Raw genomic sequence first — 26364 nt, forward strand, 5'->3', positions numbered from 1 at the left:
ATACGGGCCGGGCGAGCCTGTGGAATATGTAGGCAGCCGGGGCATAGGAGAGAAACATGTCCAAATAGATAAATGAATTTAGTTACATTAATTTAATGGCGTTGTGGCTATGATATATCCATTTAAACTTAGTATGTTAGACTGGGTGGCCGGCTGGCTTACATGGCCGACTCGCTTACCGATTACGTTATGTAAGACTATGATGCCTCAGGCATAAAATATCCACTTTCGGCATCGGAGCTGTCGGAAGTCAAATAGTCCGGCTGGACTTTGATTACTCAGCCCGCCAGCCTTTTTGGAAGTTACTAAACCATTTATGGTTAGCGCAATTACCTAGATAGTACTAGTAGCATTGTAGAGGGGTTTAGTCGCTCGATAAGAAAAGTAAATTCAGAAGATCAACCCTGGACGTCTTAAAGTGCATAAAGACTGACTCGCAAGAGTATTTCCTGTCAAAATTCTTCTTTCTTACATCTATCTGAGTATCACTTTCATCTACTTTGATCATCAATCTATACTCAGATCATCAAAAAATCATTGAAATCGGGTCAAGGCAGAGCCTTCATATGTACCCCGCCTACAACAAATATTCATCCCACAATCCACAGGGAAAACCCGCCCTTCCAACCACCCACGACTTTGGAAAAATCACCGATATGTCGTCGACCAACCAAGACGCAGCCTCGCTGCAATACACTTGCAACACCTGTCTCGTTGCCTTCCAACGCAGCGATGCGCAGAGAGATCACATGCGCAAAGACTGGCAGTAAGTATTAAATTCCTATTTTCTTGCTTTTTTTTTTTTTTTTTTTTTGGGGAATTCAGTAGCTCATTCGTCCTAGTCTTTACAACATGAAGCGTCGCATCGCTTCCCTGCCACCAGTCACTCTCGAAACATTCAACGAAAAAGTACTCGCCGCCAAAGCTACATCTAACGAGGCCGCCGCCAAGGCTTCGTACGAAAAGACCTGCCACACATGCAACAAGGCATTCTACAGCGAAAACTCGTACCAAAATCACATCAACAGCTCGAAGCATAAGCAACGTGCGGCTAGCCTACGTAAGGATGGCGATGCTGCCTCCGTCCAGAGTTCCGCTTTCTCTCTCGGCGAACCCGTTACTAAATCCGACAATGACGTCAGCAAGGTCACCGAGGACCTCAAGACTACCACCATTGATGAAGAAGAAGACGAGGATATGGAAACAGATATCAAGAAAGATGACTTCTTGCCGTCTCGCTGTCTCTTCTGCAAAACCGACTCAACCGATATTCACACCAACGTGGACCACATGCGCAAAGATCACGGCATGTTCATCCCTGAACAAAAATATTTGGCGGATCTCGATGGCCTCGTGAACTATCTCTACCGAAAAATCACCGAAAACTTTGAATGTCTTTACTGCCACGCCATCAAGAACGACGCACAAGCCATCCAAACCCACATGCGCGACAAGAGCCACTGCATGATTGCCTTTGAATCCGAAGAAGAGCAAGTTGAAATTGGCCAATACTACGACTTCCGGAGCACCTACTCCGAAGATGAGGATGAATCCACTGCTGAGAGCGGTGGCGTCAAAGTGAACGGCGATGGAGAGGACCAAGGTTGGGAAACCGACAGTTCTGCATCCTCCGTCGATGAGGACGATCTTGACTCATACCGAAACGCATCAGGTGCCTACGAGGCAGATTATGAACTCCACCTTCCATCTGGAAAGAGTGTCGGCCATCGTTCGCTTGCCAAGTATTACAAGCAAAACCTGCACAAATACCCCTCGGCCGCCGAACGAGCTGCCCGCCAGCTTGCCATCGCAAATGGAGAAATTGAGGAGGAACCACCTCGTGTCCGCAACAACCATCACCGCGCTCTTGTCACTCGTGCCAACGGTGGCATGGGCATGATTGGAGTCACCGAAGAGCAAAAGGAAGCTGCTATCATCGCCGACCGCCGCGAGAGAACTCGCGCCCTTCGCCAAGAGAATCGCTATGTTGCTCGTGTCCAGCGTGCCAACAATCACCAGAAACACTTCCGCGTATGTTCAACCTGTACTGTTCTTTCTTTTTGCAAAACTAACTTTCTCACTAGGATCCCCTTCTGCAATGATCGCTTCATCACAACACCAACGGGAAATCACATCAATCGACCGGTTTACATCCACGACATCGTCTTTTGGACATCACCAACGGAACATTCGCCAGTACTCGCAATACATCAACAACCATTGCACCTCTTCAACTTGCACGCCCGTTACTCCCGTGCGCGAAGACTGCTCGACTTTTGGCAACCTATAGGTTTCTATAAGCATTTCGAGTCAACGAAACAACCACGTGAGGTACTCTTTCCGAGCTGGGCCATTTTCTCAAATGAGTTTTTCAACCCGGTCGGTTTTAACGAGGCCTCACCGAACATTGGACAACTTTATGATGGATGTATGGATAGCGATCACATGTTGCATATACCTTTTGTTGTCATCGGGTCGTCATATCCTGTTATTTGGGGGGTTCTTTTGGAAAGAACATTCATGTATCTAGTCTGAGAAAATCAAAGCAAATCTGCACAATATCTGTTTCTCGAGGCTATACTAGGTGTAACAGTATGTACGAAGGGGCATAGCGCTCAGTGTCGTGTACGCTCATTTGATGCTTGTATTTGGCCTGAATCTAGACCGTTGCATTTATCTATACGGTATATTGTAAATCAACCCATTCCAGCACGGAATCGGCTCAGCAAGCCTATACAACGAACATCTATCACCATATTTTAAGGTGGTTTACTACTAGATATAACTATACATCAACTCTACCACCTACTGGACGCTATTAAGTTTCTAGTCCTATTTTTTACACTAAAACTTAGGATCTCTCACTTTTCTCCCTTCTCACTTTTCTCTCGCAATGATTATATCAACTAAAGCATACGTCCTTCACTAGACAACCCGTAATAGTAATCCTAGATACAGGCTTCCTTATTACAGAATTCGACGACCTCAATTTGCAGGTTATATTAAAATGAGTGCATGCGACCCTGAACGCTATGCCCCTTCGTAGCATGCCTATTCTATATCTCTAACATTGCATTTACATGAATCATTTCCAAGTTAAGCGACAAGGTCTGTGACTGTGAAACCTACCGTCAAATACTTCCGGGAATTAAAAGGTTTTGGGCTTCTCATTTGGCATATACCTTTGCAAAGATGAGCGAATACGGATAATTATTGTAATAGGAAAGTAAGTGTGACAGGATTCATTGAACTATGTAATATATCATTGGAATAACAATTATTGAAGCAACTTCTTATTGAAGTAACGGCTGGTCCTCCGAGGGACCGCCATCAGATTTTGAAGCTTTGCCGTGCTTCTTTCGGCGGCGCTTCTTCTTGGACTTTGCGTGGGCACCATCAGCATTTTCTGATTTTGCGTCATCGGTGTCAACGACCGTACCCTCGGCATGGCGGTGGTCGCGACGATGGCCCGATGAATGGGATTCACCTTCTGAAGAACTCGAGCAATTTGCGTGAAGGACAACTTTGCGAATACCATTGACATCCACAATCTGTTCTGTGATGCTTCCACTGCGCGCCGGTCCTCGGTGGTGGTAAATTAATCCTGGTGTATCAGACGATTGAATGCTGCCTTCGTCACTACTAGCATTCCGCGTCGACCCAGAATGCGGTTGGTTTTCGGAATCGTCGCGTAAAGCAACACTGCTGGCCTCCCGCGTCGACCCAGAACGCGGTTGGTCTTCGTGCTCCTCATGGACAGCCTCGGGAATGGAGACGTGGGGAAGGTCTTTGTATTGCTGAGCACCGGTGCCTTTGGTCACATTGTCATTCGAAGCCATGGTGCCGTAGCCAAGTTTGAGAGCATGCGCACCATCTTTGGCATCTGGTCCAGCGGAGTTGAGCAAGCCCGCGCCTATGCCACCTTGGTATCCAGTAGAAGAAGGGATAAGCTTTTGGGAGTCGGAGGTGCTTTGTCCGGACTCAAAGTCGGTTTGTGCGGAACGGGACGGAGAGGCGCTATTGCGCTTGATCTTGACAGCGTGGTAACGGGTTTGGCGTGGCTTACTGGCCAGGTTGGAGGGACCAAGATGCTTGAGGTGCTCTCGAATCTCATCTGTGGTGCCGACTTGTGTGACCCATTCATTTGCCGAGTCGGGGTTGATGTCGGTATTGGTTTTGCGAAGTTGAAAGCGGGGAAGAGGTGGTTCCGCGGAACTGCGGCGTCGTATCAAGTCGGAAGGCTTGGGGAGAGATGAGGGTTGTGTGGAATCCACGTCGATCAAGTCGCCATCGGTGATAACAGAGGCGTTTAAAGGAGGCTCCTCGACGATTTTGCCTTTGGCGACACGAGACTTGGGTGCAGGTGTCATTCGTCGGATGGCTTTGTGGACATCAATAAAGACATCGGATTCGTCAATGATTTCTTCGCCGATTAATTCTTCGATAACATCTTCCAGAGTGACGACTCCAAGAGCGCCACGATCCTCACTAGGATATTCAGAGACAAGGACCATATGGGACTTGCCCTCTTGGAAGAAATTCACAATGTCCAGACAGCTGGTTTCAGGGCGTGTTTCAGGAAGTGTAGCCAAAGCAAAATCGCGGACATGTTTGCAATCTTCCGGGTCGTATGTAATGAGCATCTTGACAAGGAGCATACCAACAAAATTCATCGGATTGTCGGGTGCATGGATGGGAATGCGGGAATATCCTTGGGAAAGAATGTGGTCCATCGTGCGCTCATCCAAGACAGTGTCGGCAGACATAGTGAAGACATCGTCCATTGGTGTCATGATGCTGCCTACTGACTTTTCTTTGAGGTCGAGAACTGCACTAATAATAGTCACTTCATCGGAGTTGAGTTGCTCTCCGGCTTCGCCCAAGGTTTTGTGGAGGGTGACGAGTGTTTTCAATCCGGCCTTTTTGTAGATAGTACCATGATCCTCTCCAAGGAGCCTATCTAGCAACTTTGCGATAGGCCATGCGACTGGAGACATGATGTACATCAAGACCAAAACACAAGGTGCCATCCAGGCACCGATGGGAAGACCATAACGAACGCAAATAGACTGTGGAACAATCTCGCCGAAAATGACAATCAAAGCAGTGCTTCCTAGCACCGCCGGCCAACCACCGCCAAGTGTTCGGTCAAGGACGATGGGTAAAGTTTCATTTGTGATCACATTGCTGAGGAGGAGGGTGACAAGAACCCAATGCTTTCCGTGGTTCAAGAGTTTGAGAACGCTAGTAGCATTTTTCCTTTCATGCCCTTCGCCGGAGGTCTTGATGACTTGGAGATAAACTTCATCCTGTAAGCAAACATGAAGTTAGTGTGGTTCAGGGAATTTTTAGCCGCTTTGGAAAGAGCTGACCTGTCCCATCAAGGCAATCGTAAGACCGGCAAATGCTCCACCGCTCAATACAAGAGCAGCTGAAAATCCCAAGTAAAGCCATAAACTCGGATCGCTCGGTTCCTTTGGTGGTTCTGTGTCGCGGGATGAGAGAAAGAGAGGTGAGAACGTAGGCGCAGCAGTGGCGAAAGGAATTTGTGAGACGGCGACGAAGAAAAGCTTGGCCAGACTCAGCAACAATGGCCGAGCGGCAAACGAACGGTATGGTGAAGAATTCATAAGAGATGAGTGATCAACGGGACATGCTGTGATGTAATGAACAATGACCGGTCGGCAGGAAGGGGAGGAAAGGGTAGATGCGACAGATGGGGATGGGGGGGGGGCAGATGAAGGGGGATGAGGGAATTAACAAAACCAACAGGAAGGAAGGAGCGAGAGGAGGGTGGGGACCTTGATTTGGGGATGGAGTAGATAAGAGGAAGCACTTGGACGACACCAGAGTGAGCAACCAGATGGCAGCCCTGGAGGTGGGCGGGCGGGAACGGGTGCTTAGTCAGCACTCATACCGAACCCTTGCACGGCTTGAGTAATTTCCGCTGCTTCTGCGGTTTGATAGTTCGCCACCTGGTTCTCGAGGTTGCTCACTCTGGCCTGAGTCTGCTGGTGGTTGAGGTCTTCTCTTATCGAGTGACAGAAGATCTCCTCATTATGATCCGCCAGGATTTGGTTGTCGTCCTCCAATCTTTGTACCTGGTGCTTCAACTTGTGCACCTCTTGGTAAGCCTTTTCACCTGACTCTGCAGCCTCGCACAGCGCTACCTCCCTCCACTCGACCTCCCCCTCAAGGCGCACCTTCTCCTCCACAAGAGTGTTGTTCGTAGACTTCAACCTAGTGTACTTCTCTCGCAGCCTCTTGCCGGCCCTTTCATGGCCGTCGCTCTCCTGCACAAGCCTGACGACCTCAGCAGTTCCTTGCTCCAACTGCTGGTCAAGCTTGGCATTTTCTTCCTTCGTGACCCGTAGATCACCAGCAATTTTGGCATTGGCTTCCCGCAGCTCGCCCATCTGCGCTTCGTTGGCGGCGAGTTGGCCCTTCAAGGAGTTGATCTCCTGGGTGGCGCTCTCAGCCGCCTCACGCTGCTGGGCCAGCGCGGTCTCCTTTGCCTCAATTTCTGCTGTTGCTTTCTTCAGCTTTCCCTCGTAGTCGACCTTGGCTGCCATCAGCTCCTTGAGGTAAGTTTGCTTCAGCGAGTTGACACGCTCCTCATGCTGCTGGTCGGCAAACACCATTGTGCGCTGCACCGCATCCTCTAGTCGCTGCTGGGCCAGCTCGTGGGAGATGTCGGGCTTTGCCTGGATCTGCTTCTTGAGGTATGCGTTCTCCTCGCTGAGCGCGGTGGCGGCGGCGTGAAGAGACCCAATCTGGCCAGTTGTCCGAGCCACATAGTCTCTGGCCTCGCTCTCGAAACTTGCCAGCTTGGACTCGCAACTGACCATCTTGGACTTCCACGCCGCATTGACGATCGCCACCTGCGCAATGGCAGTCAACTCTCTTGCCGGTCGACCACATTCCCGCTTCACCACTCCGTATTCCTTGGCCGGGGCCCAACGAGCACGTCCCTGGATCCCGCGAACAGGGTTTTCCTGGGCCTGCTGCTGTAGGTCTTCCAGGTCCTCAAACTTGCGCCGCCAGTGGCGGCACTCGCCGAGGGCCTGATCCTTCGCGCGCAGGGTTTCCTTGACACCCCGGGAGACGGTCGCCAATTGAGAATCCAGGTGTCGGACCTCCTTGTCGTGGCGTTTCTTGTCGGTCTCCCGGGCTACCTCGGAAACACGTGCTCGTGCCTCCGTACCACGGAGCTGCTGTTCCAAATCCACCACCTGGGCTCTCAGCCTTGCGTTTTCTTTGGCCGAGGCCTCGTCGGCCTCGGCGTAGACAATCTCAATTTTTGGCTCTACGGCCAACTTCGCTACAGTTTGTAGCAAACACAAGAACCAGGCACGGGGACCACTCAATGTTAGTCTCAATAGGTTATCTGGATGGGTATCTGGATGGGTACTTGGATGGGTATTTGGATGGGTATTTGGATGGGTATTTGGATGGGTATTGGATGGGTTTTTGGATGGGTATTGGGATGGGACTTGGGATGGGTATTGGGATGGGACTTGGGATGGGACTTAGGATAGGATTCTTAACAGCTCCTTTAGTGTCGAGGGGACATATGGGGGGTGAAATCATCCAAACTTACCTGCTCAGACTGCAAGCCCCCGCGACAAGCACCGCAGAAACTACCACCACACTTCCAACAAGCTCAAATAGATCCTGGCGCCAGTACGCCGCCATGGCGGCAAGCAGAACGAAGAAAACAAACGAAGAAATGGTCAACATTGTTGCTGGATGCTAACGTGACGAATGGTTTGGATGATATGAGTGTAATATGAGAAGAGAGAAGAGAGAAGAAAGAAGAAAAAGAAGACAAGAAAGGATTTGAGGCTTTAAGAGCAGTCCTACGCGTTCCTTCCTAAACTGGGCGTTCCTACTCGTTCCTTCCTAAATTGAGCCACCCATTCAAACAGCCTCCAGGCATCCCTCAAGTAAAGAATTAGAACAATACCCATCAATGGCCTTGTAAAATAGGAAAGACATTACATTTGATACTATTGTGGAGTATATCAAGAGATTAAGCTTTGCGGCCCGCGTGGGGCACATGAGCCGAACCATCGGCCTGACGTCACAGGGTACAGAACATCCGCGGATCGTTCTCCCTCTCTCCCCAGCCTTCCAAGTCTACCATTGAGACCTTAAGTGATTAGGGTTCAATTTCTCTATTTACATAGTTGCCGATCCACTCAAGACTTGCTCATCAACAGTCGTTCCCAACCCCGGCGTTTCGGGTACATGTAGATATCCGCCCGAACAATCAAGTTTTTGCACAAGCAGCTGGTTCCGAACGCTGTAGGCATCGAGGGAAAGCCGGATCATTGGCACCTTGGGATTAGGTCTTTGGGAACTTGGGCTGCCACCGGTGGCACTCGACAATGACCAGATCCTTCGCATGCAGGGATTCCCTGATATCATGGGAGACAGCCGCTAGTTGAGAATCCAGGTGTCGGACCTCATTATCGTGGCGTTTCTTTTTGAACATGGGGCTATCTCGGGATCATAAGCTCGTGCCTCCGCCGGTACCAAGCGTGGCAACGTGGCATAGCACGTCCATGGTATGCGGCAATATGAAGGATGCGAATTGAAGCAGTAAGCCCCCGCAAAGAATGATACTTGGCGAAAGGATATTGAAATCCCCTCTAGCTATTATATCCTTCCACAGTGGGGGAGGCCTCTGAGGTTGGTACTGCCTTCACGAGCTCCTCCACTGACCTTTTTCTTGTGTTCTCGGCGACAACGATTGCGTGTTGACCAATTACGTGGTAACTGCCCGGAGCTGATGCGCACCTCTCTCGAGCGAGCCATGCATTTTGGTCACCAAGACGTCAAATCAAGGAATAGATGTGCCTCTGGTATCACAGCCGTGGTTAGTTGCCACAGCAAAATATGAGGAACATTGCTTCACAGAGAAGTAGGGCTTGCCTCTTCTCACAGGGTTGTCTTTTCGCATTTTCGAAAGGACGCCGCTCTGGCGTGGGAGGTTGAGGCCGATGATTGTCAGGATCGGCCATCCACCAGGACCACGTGCTCTTGTGATGTTCCAGATTGGGATCATCACGCTGCCGTTGTCCACGATCCATTCCACGGCGCACTGTACCCAATCAAACCAAAATGAGATATACACACGGAATCACATGCTCGTGCCTGCGTACCACGAAGCTGCTGCTCCAAAACCATCATCTGGGCTCTCAGCCTCGCGTTTTTCTTGGCCTAGGCGTTGACATTCTCGGTTGCTGGCTCTACAGGTATCATCAAGTGACACTGTTAAGCAGCTTGTAGATTGACTGACCTTTGGCCTACCCACGAAGATCCTCAAAAGGCAATGTCCATTGCGCATTGCGCCGGTGAAAATTTGAAAGGTGGAAACAGCAATTGTCGGTTTGGTCAGCGGAATCCTTGTCCAAAGCTTCCAGCTGCTGTTCGTTGGCCATGTCACCCTCGCCCGGCTCTGAACGTTCTCACCGTTGTCCGTCGGCCATGACTTATTAGTCGTGTTTGGCATCCGATGGACCACCTTGCTCTGCTGCATGTTGTTGGTCAGCCGCTGTTTGCCAGGATGAACCGTCATCGTCGCCAATAAGGATAGGGTTTGGATTTAGTCGATCTTCTGGTGGTATGGCTTGATGTAGGGCTGCTTCGATGCCGAATTTGGCGGCCGCGTCCTTCTTGCCCTGTAGAAGGTTGGTCAGAGCCAGCACCGCAGATGATGTACGGATTGACAGAGTGGATTCTTATGGCGTGTTTTAGGTCGGTATGAATGCAGGATGTCCGTGAACAGGCTGGCTAGTGCTGGGGCGTGATGTGCAAGCCAAAAGAAAATCAGGATAATGAAAGGAAAGTCAGATGAGAACAAAAGACAAGTGAGATGAAAGTGAAAGAAGAGTAAGGAATTAGTAAAGTAAACCTCCAAGCAAACCCAGAAACTTGAGACTCTTCGAGCACTTCTTCTCCATGCGACCACATACTACTATGACATGGCGCTAAAAGCAAATACTCTTCGGTCTGTATGTATATGGCTGTGACACCTAGAAACAACTCTGGCCGCAATTGAAGATGATGGTACATGAGCAACCAACGCCCCGCCCTCCCTTTACTATGCGGAACTCCAATCCCAACGCAGTGGCCATCTCGGCGTTATGTTGGCATGAAATTTTGGCATTAGACGAGATCGAACACATAGCGAAATATGCGACCTAGATGGAAGTCCAAGATGCTTGGTGTACCTATAAACCATGAGAAATCCGGCTTGAGGACGTTGATCAGCTCTGTCGCATTATCTTCTACAATGGCTGCATCTCCTTGGAGCTGGAAATGGTGCTCCAATATACCATAAACCCTCGCTGGACAGAGCATCAACCGCAGCATGGCTGGGTGAGAAGAACTTTGCTCTAGAGTATTGAAAGTCTTCAGAAGAGGTTTGGACAACGTGTCTTTCTCTTAACACAAGAAGTTTTACAGCATGCCGAGGGATAAATTTGTCCAAACTGGGATAGAGATCAATAGTGATAGCACCTTTTTCTGCATCACGTTTGATGCCCGATCCTCATTTACCGGCCTGTGGTTTCCTTTGGCAGTTTATGTCGTGACCGGTGCCTCGAACAGCAAACTAGGCATTATGGCGGCGGATCAAGATAGAAGCAGAGGTTTCACATTCGCGGTACATCACATACAAGGCCGGCCGCAAGATTGAAACCCAATGACCGACAGGAAATTACATGCATTGATTCTTCAAATTTTCTGGCAACAGTCGCTTCCCAATAGTCAATAAAACGCCGAATGCAAGAATTAGATTATGTATCTTTTATGCTCCTATATCCTTCGTGTCACATATGTTTCGTGTTGTACAACGCCAATTCAAAGTTCTGAATATGTCACGAACTTGTCTCACCACCATTGGCATTCTTCCAAGAGCCAGCGTAATGGTGTTCAACAAGGTAGGGCCCTCGGCCCTCTGGGAAGCCACCCTGAGCAGCGGCAAAGGCCGCATCAGGCAGCACGAGCACGTCTTGGAATAGGGTGGGTTCGTTGATATCGGTTATATTCGCTCGGCCGAAAGGAACGCCCATTTCCCTCTGCAAGTTCTGCAATAGGGCAACCGTCATCGCCTGTGGGCCCGTAACATCAACCACACTGCCGATCATCGTCATGTTAAGTTCGGCAGTGGTCACATTGTGCTGTGTAGCAGATGCCTTCAGTCCATCGACGACATATTTGATGGCCGCCACAATATGGCTTGTCTTGGGTTTTGCCATAAACGTCCAGCTTGTGAACTGGAACCCATCGAATTCCAAACCGACAACGACATTTGTTCTATTCAGGTATTGTGCCGGGATCCAAGTATGGATTGGTTGGTGGCATGTTACATCAAGATCGCTCCAGATTCCTCCATCGGCGTACAAGATCAACAGACGAAGGAAATCGGCTTTTAGGATCGGAATTGGGAGTGAGAAATAGAGCTCAATGATATCAGGGTAGTCGGCAAAATTCTCATGGATGTACTCTTCTGCGCTATCATCTGTGAGAATCTCATGTCGTAGACGTGGGTTCACATCTAGCCAACTGCGGATGTCTTTCTCGCGGTCGTCGTTGATTTTCAATGAACCGGCCTTTTGCCAGAGCTTTAATGGGATTGACGACTGTGCGTGATGACCATGGGAATTTGAGATTGGCAGGTAGCTTGGTATTTTGGGTTCTGATATTGGTTTCATATCTTGAATGGCAAGTCCCGATTGATTTGAGGGTGTGATACTGGCATTTGAGGCGATGGTAACATTGTCGTCTGCGCTGCAGACGCACGATCCATGAGTAAAGGCAATGCTTAATGGTTGTTTTACCAAGCTCGATGCAATCCAGAGAAATGAACAAATAAAGAGTAACAGCAAACCGAGTAGGTAGTGAGACCGTCCCATCTTGAAGGACCTTTCGGAAGAAATACAAAGATAAATTCATTGAAAGGGGATCAGTAGTCTTTTAAGGGAACAGAAGGATTCATTTAGGGCCCACAAAAAAGCTTGGTTTTTTTTTTATTTTCTGAAGTTTTATAACACGACTCACACATGTAAATTATACAGTTCTCTAACGAAGCTAAGCTATTTTTTTTTTGAAGTAAAAAGGCACAATTGTTCATCTCACAGGACTATTAAAGGCACTGGATTTTCAAAAAAATTTCCTTGGGGGCCTTGGCTACGCAGCGGTAGGTCAGGGTTCAAAACCCATTTTTGGGGGGGAACTTTTATGCCTGAATGCCTTAATTAGCACCGCCCTCTACACCGCTCTATAACTAGTTAACTAGTTAGATGTATGGTAAATTGATTAATACTACAAGTCCAAAAATGAAGCTTTTGATCTCTATAAAAATGGTAGTATCTCCATGTTTTTGGACTTACAAACCACCCAGAATATGGAGGTGAAAAGCTTCATTTTTGATAGTTTAAAATGCGGGTGGAATGAGTGTACTTTGATCATTAAGCCATAGTTATGTAATAATATTTCAGGTATCTTCATTTTTCTGCTGTTCTAAAGCAAGGCACCCCAGGCATCAACCCCCCTAAAAAGGGGTTTTGAACCCTGACCCCTATACTCCGTACCGCTGCGATATTAAGGGTTTCAGATAAGCTCATTGGTCCAATCATATAATTTACTTCACCCACGCCTGTCAAGTTTCTAGAATGTCTCAGATATGTTATTTCTCGAGATCTACAGTATACGGAGTATCAAGTATAAATTTGGATCTGAATGACATTTTTCTTGGCATAAATGTATACAATCCCTGTTGTCTGACATATATGCATCAAGATAATGTAATACTTTAATTCAATAGACAAATTCAACAGCGTTCATGAGTATCTGCCCAGGTGGGCCTGGGCACCCCGGGCCGGCAAGGTGGATTAGTCAGATTTGATGACGTCCCGACCTCGGGGCCACAGGGGTGAAGTCCCGAGTCAACTGTTGCAGTATCTCTCAGTCTTAACAATCATGGCTTCCAGAATTGCCCCTCAGATGTTCGGTGCACTCAGAGCTGCTCAACGCGCCCCTTGGGCTGCGCAGCTACCTCGTGCGCCCGCTTTCCGTCGTTTCTTCTCGGCCCAGATGGAACAGCCGCGTCTGCGCCTGGGCTCAATTGGTACAGTCTCAACGGGATTGCATTTGCCATATCATACTAACACAGGATAGCCCCCAACTTCAAGGCACTGACCACCCAGGGCGAGATCGACTTCCACGAGTTCATCGGTGATAAGTGGACCATCCTCTTTTCACACCCTGCCGACTTCACACCCGTATTTCTCACCGATATGCTCTATGAAGATGCTGAACTAACATGTAATTAGGTGTGTACAACCGAATTAGGCGCCTTCGCCCGGCTGCAGAATGAGTTCGACGCACGCGGAGTCAAGATGATCGGATTGGTGAGTCCCCGCCATTTACGACGCCTACAGGGCCCTAGCTGACGCGCCCCCTCTCTCTAGAGTGCCAACGAGCTCGGTTCCCACGACCAGTGGATCAAGGACATCAACGAAGTCGGTTCGACACAAGTCCAATTCCCAATCATCGCCGATGCCGACCGCAAAGTTGCCTTCCTTTACGACATGATCGACCAGGATAGCATCGGGCAGGAGGCTATCGCATTCACTATTCGCTCCGTGTTTATTATTGATCCGAGCAAGAAGATCCGCCTGACCATGATGTACCCCGCCTCGACGGGCCGAAACTCCGCGGAGGTCCTGCGGGTCATCGACTCCCTGCAGACCGGTGATAAGAAAGGTGTAGCTACCCCGATCGACTGGAAAGTTGGTGATGATGTCATTGTTCCTCCCACCGTCAGTACCCCGGATGCCCAGAAGAAGTTTGGTGAAGTTCGCGAGGTTAAGCCTTACTTGCGCTATACCAAGGTCTAAAGACGTGGACATGTATAACAATGGATGAAATTGAACACTTTAATTTCGATCTAACGGTGTCGCGTGCTCTATCTGCAGTAATATCTCGATGAACTATGGAGTATGGAGTAATTACGGAATGAACTCGGAGCCCGAGCCTCGAGAAAAGGGGGCGTTTCTAGGCTTGCACATTTAACCACCGAACCCCCTGACACTATGTCTCTTTAGGGCAAGGATAATCCGGCTAATTAGGAGGTAGTAGGTACTTATGCTATAGGCCCAGCCTATCATCATTATGGGTTCATGTCAGGCAACTCTCGGCTATGCAAGCAAATTCACTAGTAGAGTAATCACGAGTCGATCCTTGCACAATTGTGACAAGTCCTCAAGTTCACTGCGCTGCCAAGTGCAGTGTCAATAGGATCTCATGACGATCCTCCTCGAATCCAGCGATGATATGCATTTCTCCGAGATGTGCACGCGGGCGTTGCTCCTTCCCTGTTCCTGCAAAGTACTAGTTCCCCATCCACGGGGTCCGCGGTTATCTTATAGTCCCCCGGGGCCCGAGGAGTCTGTAATGCAGGTTCGAATCTGGGGGCAATAATGCACTCGTTCTCTTGACTGGCCCAAATACGATCTTTTCTTGTCTACTTTTCTTTTGCGAATCTGTCACCATGGCTCCTTGGGCTCATCTAGCTCTAGTCTCTCTTTTGACTCCGCTTCTCCTGGCTTCCCCAGTGCCAGACGAATTCGACTCTACTACACACTTGCACGAGAGAGCAGAAGAAGGCTATGGATCACCTCCATACTATCCCACCCCTCCGGGAGGCTGGATTCCCGACTGGAGTGAAGCTTACTCCAAAGCGCATCATCTCGTCAGTAATATGACGCTGGCCGAGAAAGTCAACCTGACGACAGGCACTGGCTTCTTCATGGGACCCTGTGTAGGGCAAACAGGAAGCGTGCCTCGCCTGGGTGTGCCCAATCTGTGCCTCCAAGACAGTCCTCTGGGAGTCCGCAACTCGGACCACAACACTGCCTTCCCGCCTGGTATCACCGTTGGCGCAACCTTCAACAAAAACCTTATGTATGAACGAGGTGTTGGGCTCGGCGAAGAGGCTCGCGGCAAGGGTGTCAATGTGCTCCTGGGACCATCCGTGGGAGCACTTGGACGCAAGCCACGCGGTGGGAGGAACTGGGAAGGCTTCGGTGCTGATCCCATTCTCCAGGGCTATGGAGGTGCCCAGACTGTGAAGGGCATGCAGAGCACCGGTGCTATTGCGGCCATCAAGCATTACATTGGTAATGAGCAGGAGATGCACCGCATGAGCAGTGTTGTTACCCAGGGCTATTCGTCAAACATTGACGATCGCACATTGCATGAGCTGTACCTCTGGCCTTTTGCCGAGGGTGTTCGTGCAGGTGTGGGATCTTTGATGACAGCTTATTCCGATGTGGGTCTCTTCAATTCTATTTCTGAGTGTATGTTGCTGACATCTCATAGGTCAATAGCTCTGCGTGCTCTCAGAACAGCAAATTGCTCAATGATATTCTCAAGGATGAGCTTGGCTTCCAAGGATTTGTGATGACGGATTGGCTGGGTCATTACTCTGGCGTTGCGTCCGCCATAGCTGGTTTGGATATGTCGATGCCTGGCGATGGAGCAGTTCCCTTGTTCGGAGATTCATACTGGGGTGCTGAGATGTCGCGTTCGGTCCTGAATGGAAGTGTCCCGGTAAACCGTCTTAACGATATGGTACGTGGTTCTTTATGTGGGAATTTCCCTCATGTCTAATATACGCGTCTAGGCCCAACGTATCGTTGCCACTTGGTATAAACACGGACAGGATAAGGACTATCCCTTACCAAACTTCTCGACCAACACCCAGAACAAGGAGGGCCCGCTTTACCCCGGAGCTCTATTTTCTCCATCTGGTGTCGTTAACCAGTTTGTCGATGTGAGGGGCAATCACAACATCACTGCGAGAGCTGTCGCACGGGAAGCAATTACTTTGCTAAAGAACGACATGGACATTCTTCCTCTGCACAAGGATGATTCTCTTAAGGTATTTGGCACAGATGCAGGTGGAAATCCAGGCGGTCTCAACTCATGCGCCGACCAAGGGTGCAACAAAGGCGTCTTGACCATGGGCTGGGGCAGTGGCACGGCCAGACTACCCTATCTTATCACACCCGAAGAGGCAATCTCTAGTATCACCAAGAATGCCGAGTTCCACATCACGGACAAATTCCCCTCGGACGTTACCGCCAATGCAGACGATATAGCTCTTGTTTTCATCAGTGCCGATTCAGGCGAAAACTTTATTACAGTCGAAGGGAATCCAGGCGATCGAACTAAAGCAGGACTTAATGCTTGGCACAATGGTGACGATCTCGTCAAAGCAGCAGCAGAGAAGTTTTCCAATGTAGTCGTGATTGTTCACACCGTCGGTCCCATTCTGATGGAAGAGTGGGTCGAGCTTAAGTCCGTGAAAGCAGTGGTTGTGGCCCATCTCCCCGGACAAGAAGCTGGAAACTCCCTTACCGATGTCCTCTTTGGTGACTATAGTCCAAGTGGCCACATGCCATACACCATTCCCCGCAGCGAAGACGATTACCCGGATAGTGTCGGTTTGATCAACCAACCATTTGGCCAGATCCAGGACACCTATACCGAGGGGCTATACATCGACTACCGCCACTTCATCAAGGCCAATATCACACCTCGGTATCCATTCGGCCACGGTCTCTCCTACACCACCTTCAAGTTCTCCCAGCCTTCGCTGTCAACGGAAACTCCGCTGGACTCAGCCTACCCAGCTGCACGACCCACCAAGCCGTCAACCCCCTCCTACAATACCAGCATCCCGGACCCATCTGAAGTCGCCTGGTCCTCTACCAGCTTCACCCGCATCTGGCGCTACCTCTATCCCTACCTGGACAAGCCGCAGTCTATCAGTGCGACGAAGAAATACGCCTACCCGGATGGCTACAGCACCGAGCCGCATGCAGTCCCCCGGGCCGGAGGCGGCGAGGGCGGAAATCCCGCTCTCTTCGAGATTGTATTTTCGGTCCAGGTGGAGGTCCGGAATACGGGTAAACGAATCGGCAAGGCTGTCGCCCAACTATATGTTGAACTTCCGTCTAGTCTGGCACTTGACACGCCGGCCTTGCAGCTCCGACAGTTTGAGAAGACAAAGGAGCTTGCGCCTGGTCAGAGTGAGACGGTTACGCTGCATCTTACTCGGAAGGATGTTAGTGTTTGGGATGTTGTGGTACAGGATTGGAAGGCTCCTGTTAATGGACAGGGTATTAAGATCTGGGTTGGTAATAGTGTTGCTGATCTGCCTGTTCTCTGCATTGTTGGAGGAAAGTGTTCGGCTCAATAAGGGAGCGTTGATACTTTGTGATGAACAGTTCACTCGCTTTGCTTGTCTGTATTAACTTCTTGTTTGTTTGACTCCGTTTTGGATATATTGTTATGCTTTGCATATTTTTATGTGAATAATATTGATCCTTTTGCTTGCTTTGATTTGACTCTTGAGTTTTGTACAATCTGACATAGCAAGATATGATGAGTCTAAATCTATGTAACAGTGGGTCGCCTGATACTTTTATGCATCTTTAACCTTAATTTAGCGTCCCGTAATGTGACTATGTACGTATCAAATCATCCTCTTGTATGCTTCATATGAAATTTATAGAAATAAAGAATAGATAACATCGCATAACAGATAAATATATTGTCAAGAATCTATACGCTAACATTCTCAACGACCGGTGTCTTCTCAACATTCAGTCCTGTCTTAGTCTCAACATGCTCCTTATTCAGCTTAGCCTTGAGAATAAAAGCCGAGAAGAAGACACCAACAGCAGACATGCATGTGTAAAGAATCCACATATTCCTCAAACTCCAAGCGAAAGCCTCCCGAACAGCAAGCAACTGCGCCGGATCGGTGATGAATTTAATCGACTCAATACTGGCAGCAGCCGAATCCCCAGACATCTGAGCCGCCATGCTGGCCGACATACCGGAAGCCAACAGGCTGGACTGCCTTTGGCCCATACTATTCTGGAAGACAACACCGCCAATCACAATGGAAGCCGCAGTTGCCATGTTGCGAATGAAGCCAATGGTTGCCGTGGCGGTGGCAGTGTCCTCCTGTGAGACCATGGCCTGGATGGCGATGATGGGTGTTTGGAAGAGGAATCCGGCGCCTAAACCGCTGATGATCTGGTACCCGACGATCTCGCCGACGGATGATCCGACGCCGAGGTTGATGTACAGCCCGTTACCGATGGTCATTAGTACCAGGCCGATCCAGACGAGTTCGAGGTATCGACCTGTGCGATGGATGATTGCGCCGGCAATCATGCCGGAGCATGCTTCCATCACAACAAGTGGGAGAATGAGGACACCGGAGCCCATTGGCGAGGAGCCGTGCACGGATTGTAGGTAGAGGGGGATGTAGTATTCCCCAGCGATGAAGACCTAGAAATTTGTTAGGGGCTAAAAATAACTCATGAAATATAGATACTAACAAAGCCATGCGCAAATGCTACCAGCAAGGTAGCGATGTTAGAGGAACGAGCGAAGATATCCATAGGCATCAAGGGATACTTTGCTAGTTTCTTCTCGCTGTAGACGAACAGCAAGGAACATAGAGATCCAAAGACAATGAGGCAGATCACCTGGGGTGAGCTCCAGGCAAATGTCTCGCCGCCAAAGTCCAGTCCCAATAGAAGCATGAGAGTAAGGCCCAGAACAGAGATACTGCCGAACCAGTCGATGGCGCGGACGCCATCCATGATCTTTGTCTGGGGATTGTGCACATCCAAGAAAAAGAATAGGAGCACAAATGTCACCCCAGAGATGGGAAGATTGATCCAGTAAGTCCATCTCCAAGTGACATACTGGCTGAATGCACCGCCGAGCAACGGTCCAACACCACCAGCAAAGGCCCACATGACCTCCATCAGGCCGAGATATAGACTGCGATGTCTGTTACAACAATCAGTAAAAGTCTCTATGTCAAACGTAGACAGCTAAAAGTAGCCATGATAATCAAGGTTTTTTACCTGACACTGAACAAATCAGAAATAATAATCGTAACCAGCTGGAGCAAACCACCACCAGCAACACCCTGCAGTGCTCGACCCGCAATCAACATCTCCATACTAGTAGCAGCAGCGCAAAGAATCGAGCTGAGGAAAAACCATGCGACAGCCAAGAGCAAGATAGGCTTCCGGCCCCAAATATCAGAAAGCTTGGCCCAGATGCATGCGCTGGCGGCGGAGCTGAGCAGGTACGCTCCACCAATCCACGTATACCCAGCAGAAGAGTGGAAGTAGGCGGCGATTGTTGGGATCGCTGTTGCCATGATCGTTTGATCCAGCGCAGCGATAAACATTGCTAACTAGTGGAATTTAGTAGGTGAATATGCGGTTTTCATTTGGCGTCTTACTGCAAGCGCTACCATAATTGCGGTAATTTGGATTTTGCTTCGCCCTTTGGGCGGAGCTTCCTGGACTTCCATCGATGCTACCATTGCTGGAGTTTGAGGATTTTAATTTTTTGGATGTGAAGGCTTGAAAATATTTTCCTCCCCGGATCCGTTTTGTGGGGCAATTGGGGCTCATCTACGGTTCATACCAATAGTAGGGAATGAACACTGATGTTTATGATTTATATAGACGATACTTGTATTGAACGAGGGCGTAGTATTAGTGAATGATTCCTTCAAGGCCAATTCTTACAGACCATCAATGTTGTTTACAGTACAAACGTTCATTTGTGACAGCTGTACCTACATAGTTCATTTCATGTATGTGCTTCAATACCAGCAAAAGCGATATTTCTTTCTCAAAAGAACCTCCCAGTGAAAAGAAGAACCAATAAACACCCCTAATCCAATCTGAACCAAAATATTAATCCACCCTCCGACCAACCGTAACCCCAAAGTTAACTAGCGCCGTCGCAGACTCACAATGAGCCTCAAACTCGCGCACCAGCCCTTCAACAATCACACGTGCCTGGTCGGCATCCTCAGCCTGACCAGTAACAACCATTGAAGGTGGCACCAGTGCACGCATCACACCAGCGACCCATTTCTGTGCGATAGGCCGCATATGCTCCCTCCCCTCAGTAGTGTAAATCTCACGGACAACGTCGGTGAACCCGTTCGCTGAGATCTCTTCGTACACACGCTTTGGAGCGAATGGCCATAGACCTAGTTTCAGCATCGCTTCGATCACGGATTCCCGCAGCCGGGTTATCGCTGATGGCTCTGGGACTGCATCTGTGCAGAAGGCCGTGTGGTCAACTTCTTCCCATTGGATCCAGCCGTTCGGTTCTGCGGTTGTTAGTTGGGAGTTTAATGTTTAGAGTATGTTGTAGATATTGTTTTGATAAGGGACATACTTAGTAATGCTCGCGCATTGGCAAGGACTCGTGCGTAATCGCCTTGCTTTAGACCTGCTGTTAGGAGTCGGATGTGCACGAGGTCATATCGACCACAGTGCTCTGCTGGGAATGGATGAAGTGCGTCGTGGACGCTTAGTGGGATTGGAGTTTGGCCAGGTCGTAGGATCTCGTGGCCTCGTGGGTATTGTGCGGATGAGATGTCAAAGCCGTGGAGGTAGACTGATTTGTTGGGAAGCAGGTCGGCGACATCTTCAAGCCAGATGCTGTGGTGGATTAGCTTCTGTGTAACAGTGGACTTTTGACTCAATCTTTTTTTTTTTTTTTTTTTTTTTTTTTTTTCAAAAATTGCCAGAAAAAAAAACGTACCCTGTGCCAGTGCCTAAATCGGCGACAGATGTTATATCTCTTGGAATAGATGGGTGAATGAGGTTGGATAGATCAACGAGAAAGCGATGCTGGTTATTGAGGCTATCAAATAATTAGCAAAACCCGAAAATGGGGCTACCGAACTGTCGGGTTCTGCAAGGGTAAGGTTGCAGACAGGGAAGATCTGGGGTTATGGGGATATCTGGGGATATCTGGGGATATTAGACATCTTGAATTCTTGAATATCTTGATATTTCATTGAAATATTTAAGATATTAAAGCTTTGATGTGACAGGGAAATGATTTTCTCATGCAAGAGAGCAAAAAGAACTGCAATTAAACACATACCGTTTAGTCTCGGCCTCATCTCGATCCAGCAGATAAATTTGATCAGGGATACTCCCCATATTGACTAGAATCTGAAAAAGGCTGGACAAACTGGAAAGAAGTTTCTGAAACGGGGGACAATTCATTTCGGGATATAAGGTAAAGTGGAAACACAAATGGGTCTGGGTCAATACCTTCTTATATTCAAAGGTTTCTTACTTGCTCTAAATATCAAATATCAAATATCAAATATATCAAATATATCAAATATATCAAATCGCCTCCGTAATCTCCATGCCAGCACACAAAAAAAAAAAATCATCTAGTCCCGATCCCTATGCCAAGAATAACCATAACAGCCAAATCTAGCCACGATCGAGCACAAAATTGATCCATCTGATCCTCTTTTTAGATCTAAGGCTGGATTGGACCAGGTGATTGGGGCTCTAACTAGTGCCTTCTTGAACAAAGCCGGCATCATGCGTGGAAGCCCCCATTCGGCCTAGAACCGACTTTCTTCCAGGGTAAACCCTTGCCGTACTATCAAACCCAGAATCAACAAATGTCCAAACAGCATGAAGCTTCCTGTGGAGATGCGGGATTTCTACGAGACACGGATAGTGGAATTACGAATTGGAAATACAGCAGTGCCTAGGCGACGTCGTACATGGGAAGTGGGAATGAACTCTATACAGCTTAACGGCTTCTAGGGCTAGACGATCTCCATGCAGGGGCACGGATTGGGGCATGACAGTATGGAGTGGCGGAGGGGGAAACGTTGTAGGATGATCCGCTTCGGGGTTGTCTTTCCCTTTATGGCGTTAAACGTCAATTAGGAGACTATAGCCGATTAAATCTACGGACTATCAATATAGAGGAAGCCCCGGAAAAGAGACACATCAAATGCAAGCCAGAGTTATATTTTTACAAAATGAGACCCAAAAAAAAGAGAGATAAGGCGCTCAAGACTTATCCACCAAATTAGCAAACACATACCGGAAAATCTCCCGGCTCTTATACAAATTCTCCACCCGCATGCGCTCGTTATCCAAGTGAGCGTTGTCACTCGCCTGTCCACAAGGCAAGTTAGCTGCCGGGGCCGAAAACTCCTTTTCCAAGAACCGGATCGTCGGGATGGATCCGCCCTCACGAATGAACATTGGTTTCACTTTAGCTACACCAGACACAACAGCTGGCCCATTGGTCGTGGGGGAGCTGACATCCAGATCAGTCTTGGTCCGGATTGGCAATGCGACTGACTCCTCCGTCGACGTCGGTGTGGCTTGTGTGAGGGTGGAAGACGTTGGCACTGTGGCGGCTGTTTGCGAAGACCGTTTGCGTGCGGCTTCCTTGCCTGCCGATGAGGTCGTTGTCGATGTGATTACCCGCTCAACATGTGAGGCCAGACTGTCGTCGGAGTCTTTGCGGCGGAGTTCGGGGATTGGGCCTGCGCTGGGCTTGGGCTTGGTCGCTGGGCGAGTGTTTGTGGGTTGCGGGATAGGCGGATATTGGCGTTTCGGGTCCTCTTGCGCTGGGGTCCACGCTGCGGTGATCGCCTCTGACAGCGTAGCGAAGATTTCGTTATCTGGGTCTCCGAGCCAGGCGTCGGATTTGCCGGTGATTTCGACTGTGAGGTCGTTTTGTGAGTCGAGAAGCGCGAATTGCTCTTGCGCATAAGCGGTGAGGTTGGCTGCGACTTCGTCGGCGTGCTGATCCGGTACGATACGGATCGATAGGGTTGCTTTGGCTCGGCGCGCGATGGTCGTTGCGCTTTTGGTTCCAGGAACTTCGACCGAGTGGACGGTCAAAGCGGGTTCCCGCCAGCGATGCATCAGCGACTTGATCAGCGCCTGGCTGTCGGGGATCTCTGGGTGCTGCAGAAGTAGTACATCGGCAATGGCCTCGAACCGCTTCTGTTCGGCGTCCGTGAGAGGTCTAACAGCATCGTGGAAGCCGGGGAGATTGATTTTGCCTTTACGTCCCACGATTGTGGACAGAAGCATGGCAATATCTTTGACTGGCTCATCCAGCAATGTACTGCCGTCGATACCACTGTGAAGATCAGGATGGTCGCTTGTGACGACCAAGTTGGCGTGCACGACACCACGTAGTCCATAAGTTAAACACGGGTTATAGTCGTCAAGCCAGTAACTGTTGGCTAGTAGAACCCAGTCCACGGGTCCTATCTGGGCCTTGTGCTCGCGAACCGTTTCGTGGAAACCTTGAGACCCGGACTCTTCCTCGCCCTCGATGAGGAAAATGACGTTGCACCGCAAGGTCTTCGTCCGGGCGAGATCAGCTGCGGCATACAATGATGCCAGAATGGGTCCCTTGTTATCAGAGACACCACGGCCATACAAAAACCCGTTAATGGAAGTAAGCTGATAGGGATCTGTCCTCCACTTGGGTCGGTTCGTCTCTGCACCCACAACATCATAGTGGCCATAGAAGAGGATAGTCTTGTCCACCTTGTCAGGTGAGGTAGCGTTAAATCTAGCAAAAACAATGGGATTGGTGTCCTGGCCAGTAGTCAAAAGCTTGGTCTTAGCACCGAGATAGTTGCAGTGCCGCCGAAGGAAAGCAGCACCCTGGTTGCATTCGCCAGCGAATTTGGGACTTGCGGAAATAGTCTTGAAAGAGACGAACTTTGCAAGACTGTTGACCATTTCGTCTGTGTAAAATTTAGCGAGTTTTCGACACGAATAGCGTGTATGGGACGTACCGTTGCTGATCGGAGGCAGCTCTTCCTGGGTCATGAAGAATTCAGTTAAATCCCAGATTCCTACCGAGTTGTCATTTCCACCAGTGGCGTAGATTTGGCGATCCTTGAACCGTCCGGCAGCTGAGGCGAGCATGGTGCCCTCATGAGCAATCCAGCCACCGACCTCTTCGAACCGGGAGTTGAATTTCTACCAGTGGTCAGCGGAAGCCGATTCGAAAGCGACAAAAATCTAGATCAGAGCATACCTTCACCGTTCCACTGGAGTCACCACAGATAGCGACACCCTGGATGACGTGTACAGCCCACAGATCCCCGGTATGCCTAGTGATCCGCTTAACGAGCTGTTGAGAGTCCAAATTCCAAATGTTAAGGGCGCCGCCAGCCAGACCACAGTAGAGTAGCGATCCCTCAACGGCAACAGTGAGCACAGGATCTCCATTCTGTAGCTTGGCAATCTGGGATGGAGCCGCGCCAGGATCCTGACCCAGACGCCACAACTTCACCACACCATCGCCCGCACCAGTCAAAAGGACCTCCTCGGAAGGAGCGGTCTCGACTAAGCCTTTGACTAGAAGCATGGAGTAGACGTAGCCATGATGCGCGAAGAGCTTATGATGATCGCGCTTGAAGCTCAACACACGACCACCGTCGGAGAGGGCACCATCTGATGATCCTGGAGCGCGAGTACCGTCCGGCCCCCGGGAATCAAAGAAGCGATGCGTCCGCTTAGATGGATGTGCGGACGATGCTTGGTTCAATGTTGACCCTTCCTCGGAGAGATCACACCACTGTTCGAGTTAGAATGTCGCTAAATAGGGGCGCAAACATGGATCAAGTACCTGTATACTTGTATTCTGCGCACCACAGTAAATAGTTTGGTTATGCGATGAATAGACTACTGTAAATATATCGCCCACATCGTGGTGTGAATAAATTGAGTAGAGACGTTCAAAAGTTCGCGTGGACCACACCTGTCCGCTTCATTAATCCCAGTTTCGTGATGCTCTTCATTTCTATGACTCACATTGACTACAGAGTCGCCTCCGCTTGAAAATAGTAAATTTCCATCTTCAGAGAGATATAGGCCTAGCACACTCTCTTTGTGTGCGTGGACGGATACCACGAGATCATAGGTTTCAAGGGACCACGCCTGATGAAATGGTTAGTCTCGAGCCTTGGCAGTAGAAGAACCCTGTAGACATTTTGAAAGAATCCAAGCTAACTTACAACAATATCTCCTCCTTGCAGACCAGCAAAAACGCACTGTTCATCAACGGCTAGAGCGAGAACGGAGCGACTGGCGAGCACGCGGTGGCCGATGCCGCAGTCACTATTTGGAAGAGCACTGGCATCTTGAGTATGAGAATCAAATTCCCAGGTTTTCTGGTCCTCCTCAGAGGTACTCTCTGATTCAACTAAATCCATGATCAGTCTAATCTGCTCAATGGTTTGCAATAGTTTGTAGTGGAGAGTGAAGTGATGTTGGTGTTCTCGGATGCTCTCCGCTTCAAATCAACCAAACAGAACACTGGAAATCGCCCGAATTCACTCCATTCTGATTTTTTTGAGGTTGAAGAATTTCAATGGTTTTAAAACAAAGTGAAGGAATATGAAGGAATATGAATCATCGAGGCGGCACGGGGGAAAAAAAAGCAATAAAAACAATAACAAGATATTGCACCATCGATAAAATATTTGACTCACCATCCCTAGCATCCCTTTGATTCCAGCAACAAGTCCTTCTATACAGAAAAACAATTAGTTCTCAAATTAATTTGGTTTGGCTTGTCTATGTCACGGTCGCATGTTCATTCATTGAGGCCGAAAGATTCTTGGAATACATAACTATGAAACGCACCTTGGCTCCCACAATAGCCGTGCTAAGGGGGTACTGGGGCGACGGCTGACCATAATATATGGATATAGGGTAGGTTAAGAATAGATCCAGGATAGATTCAAGTTGAGTTTGGAGTATCAATGAAAACGATCCAATATGGAAAAGACAATGAAGTGCACACCGATGTTGATCTGCACTCCAATCTTGAAATCTTACACACTCTTTATTATTGATAAGGGAGAAAGATACATGTAGGTAGGACTAGACTCTGCCCGAGACCTACTGGGTACAACCCCTGATGGCTTTCATCCTTCAGTTTTGGACCAAAAAAATTGGCCTGCAGGTGGCCATCTGTGATCAATGTGTCTAGGGGCATCTTACACCCTTGAAAAACTCGGAATCAAGTGATACAACAGCAATGGCGCTATTCTGTTCTTTAAATCCTCATTTTTGGGAGTACACCTCCAATAAGTAGATACACAATGTATATCCCTGGAGAAAAAAAGAAATAAGTCTCCGAAACTGTCAAGCCATGCTCACATGTTAAAGCCTCAGCACCGCCACAGATGGCTGAGATGGCTGACTCTGTATGGCACCAGCCACAGTGGCGGTGACCCCGTCAGCCAATGAAATGTCAAATGTCACCGCTCTTTGCACTTCTTCCATACGGAGTACTCCGTTTAACAGCTGATCGAAATGTCAAAGCACACTATGTCAAAAAGTCGGGATTATCTCTTTTCCTTTTTTTCCCTCGCATCTAAATATAATAATGTGATCATGATTTCCCTGGAAATTCTCT

At 48.9% G+C, this 26364-nt stretch overlaps 11 protein-coding genes across 11 annotated transcripts; 3 read left to right on the plus strand and 8 right to left on the minus strand.

The window, feature by feature from the left end:
- Positions 1–566: 566 nt before the first annotated feature.
- Positions 567–2102, plus strand: N7517_001829 (putative C2H2 finger domain protein; the record flags this gene model as incomplete). Its single annotated transcript, XM_056719559.1, has 3 exons — positions 567–766; positions 843–2031; positions 2085–2102. 3 exons carry the CDS (start codon positions 567–569, stop codon positions 2100–2102), a joined length of 1407 nt encoding a protein of 468 aa, XP_056583694.1.
- A 1191-nt stretch (positions 2103–3293) lies between these two features.
- Positions 3294–5630, minus strand: N7517_001830 (putative DUF21 and CBS domain protein (Mam3); the record flags this gene model as incomplete). The annotated part of the gene is made up of 2 exons (XM_056719560.1): positions 3294–5309; positions 5373–5630. 2 exons carry the CDS (start codon positions 5628–5630, stop codon positions 3294–3296), a joined length of 2274 nt encoding a protein of 757 aa, XP_056583695.1.
- Positions 5631–5900: 270 nt separating this feature from the next.
- On the minus strand, positions 5901–7740 carry N7517_001831 (uncharacterized protein; the record flags this gene model as incomplete). Its single annotated transcript, XM_056719561.1, has 2 exons — positions 5901–7362; positions 7601–7740. 2 exons carry the CDS (start codon positions 7738–7740, stop codon positions 5901–5903), a joined length of 1602 nt encoding a protein of 533 aa, XP_056583696.1.
- Positions 7741–8347: 607 nt separating this feature from the next.
- N7517_001832 (uncharacterized protein) lies at positions 8348–8569 on the minus strand (the record flags this gene model as incomplete). Its single annotated transcript, XM_056719562.1, has 2 exons — positions 8348–8505; positions 8539–8569. 2 exons carry the CDS (start codon positions 8567–8569, stop codon positions 8348–8350), a joined length of 189 nt encoding a protein of 62 aa, XP_056583697.1.
- Positions 8570–9069: 500 nt separating this feature from the next.
- Positions 9070–10142, minus strand: N7517_001833 (uncharacterized protein; the record flags this gene model as incomplete). The annotated part of the gene is made up of 5 exons (XM_056719563.1): positions 9070–9106; positions 9168–9254; positions 9316–9463; positions 9527–9686; positions 10110–10142. The coding sequence occupies 5 exons, from the start codon at positions 10140–10142 to the stop codon at positions 9070–9072; spliced, it is 465 nt and encodes a 154-aa protein (XP_056583698.1).
- A 744-nt stretch (positions 10143–10886) lies between these two features.
- Positions 10887–11924, minus strand: N7517_001834 (glycosyltransferase family 32 protein; the record flags this gene model as incomplete). Its single annotated transcript, XM_056719564.1, has 1 exon — positions 10887–11924. The coding sequence occupies one exon, from the start codon at positions 11922–11924 to the stop codon at positions 10887–10889; it is 1038 nt and encodes a 345-aa protein (XP_056583699.1).
- A 1066-nt stretch (positions 11925–12990) lies between these two features.
- On the plus strand, positions 12991–13910 carry N7517_001835 (peroxiredoxin; the record flags this gene model as incomplete). Its single annotated transcript, XM_056719565.1, has 4 exons — positions 12991–13138; positions 13189–13292; positions 13344–13421; positions 13482–13910. The coding sequence occupies 4 exons, from the start codon at positions 12991–12993 to the stop codon at positions 13908–13910; spliced, it is 759 nt and encodes a 252-aa protein (XP_056583700.1).
- Positions 13911–14563: 653 nt separating this feature from the next.
- On the plus strand, positions 14564–17278 carry N7517_001836 (beta-glucosidase; the record flags this gene model as incomplete). Its single annotated transcript, XM_056719566.1, has 3 exons — positions 14564–15343; positions 15394–15645; positions 15698–17278. The coding sequence occupies 3 exons, from the start codon at positions 14564–14566 to the stop codon at positions 17276–17278; spliced, it is 2613 nt and encodes an 870-aa protein (XP_056583701.1).
- Positions 17279–17643: 365 nt separating this feature from the next.
- N7517_001837 (MDR family MFS transporter) lies at positions 17644–19438 on the minus strand (the record flags this gene model as incomplete). The annotated part of the gene is made up of 4 exons (XM_056719567.1): positions 17644–18381; positions 18432–18891; positions 18969–19306; positions 19355–19438. 4 exons carry the CDS (start codon positions 19436–19438, stop codon positions 17644–17646), a joined length of 1620 nt encoding a protein of 539 aa, XP_056583702.1.
- A 379-nt stretch (positions 19439–19817) lies between these two features.
- On the minus strand, positions 19818–21086 carry N7517_001838 (putative LaeA-like methyltransferase; the record flags this gene model as incomplete). The annotated part of the gene is made up of 4 exons (XM_056719568.1): positions 19818–20242; positions 20311–20576; positions 20680–20781; positions 21028–21086. 4 exons carry the CDS (start codon positions 21084–21086, stop codon positions 19818–19820), a joined length of 852 nt encoding a protein of 283 aa, XP_056583703.1.
- An 882-nt stretch (positions 21087–21968) lies between these two features.
- On the minus strand, positions 21969–25153 carry N7517_001839 (glutamine amidotransferase subunit DUG2; the record flags this gene model as incomplete). Its single annotated transcript, XM_056719569.1, has 5 exons — positions 21969–23677; positions 23729–23915; positions 23974–24516; positions 24753–24878; positions 24956–25153. The coding sequence occupies 5 exons, from the start codon at positions 25151–25153 to the stop codon at positions 21969–21971; spliced, it is 2763 nt and encodes a 920-aa protein (XP_056583704.1).
- Positions 25154–26364: the final 1211 nt, after the last annotated feature.

Source organism: Penicillium concentricum (assembly GCF_028827145.1).
Source record: "Penicillium concentricum strain IBT 3081 chromosome Unknown utg000001l_segment0_segment0, whole genome shotgun sequence".
Lineage (NCBI taxonomy): Eukaryota > Fungi > Ascomycota > Eurotiomycetes > Eurotiales > Aspergillaceae > Penicillium > Penicillium concentricum.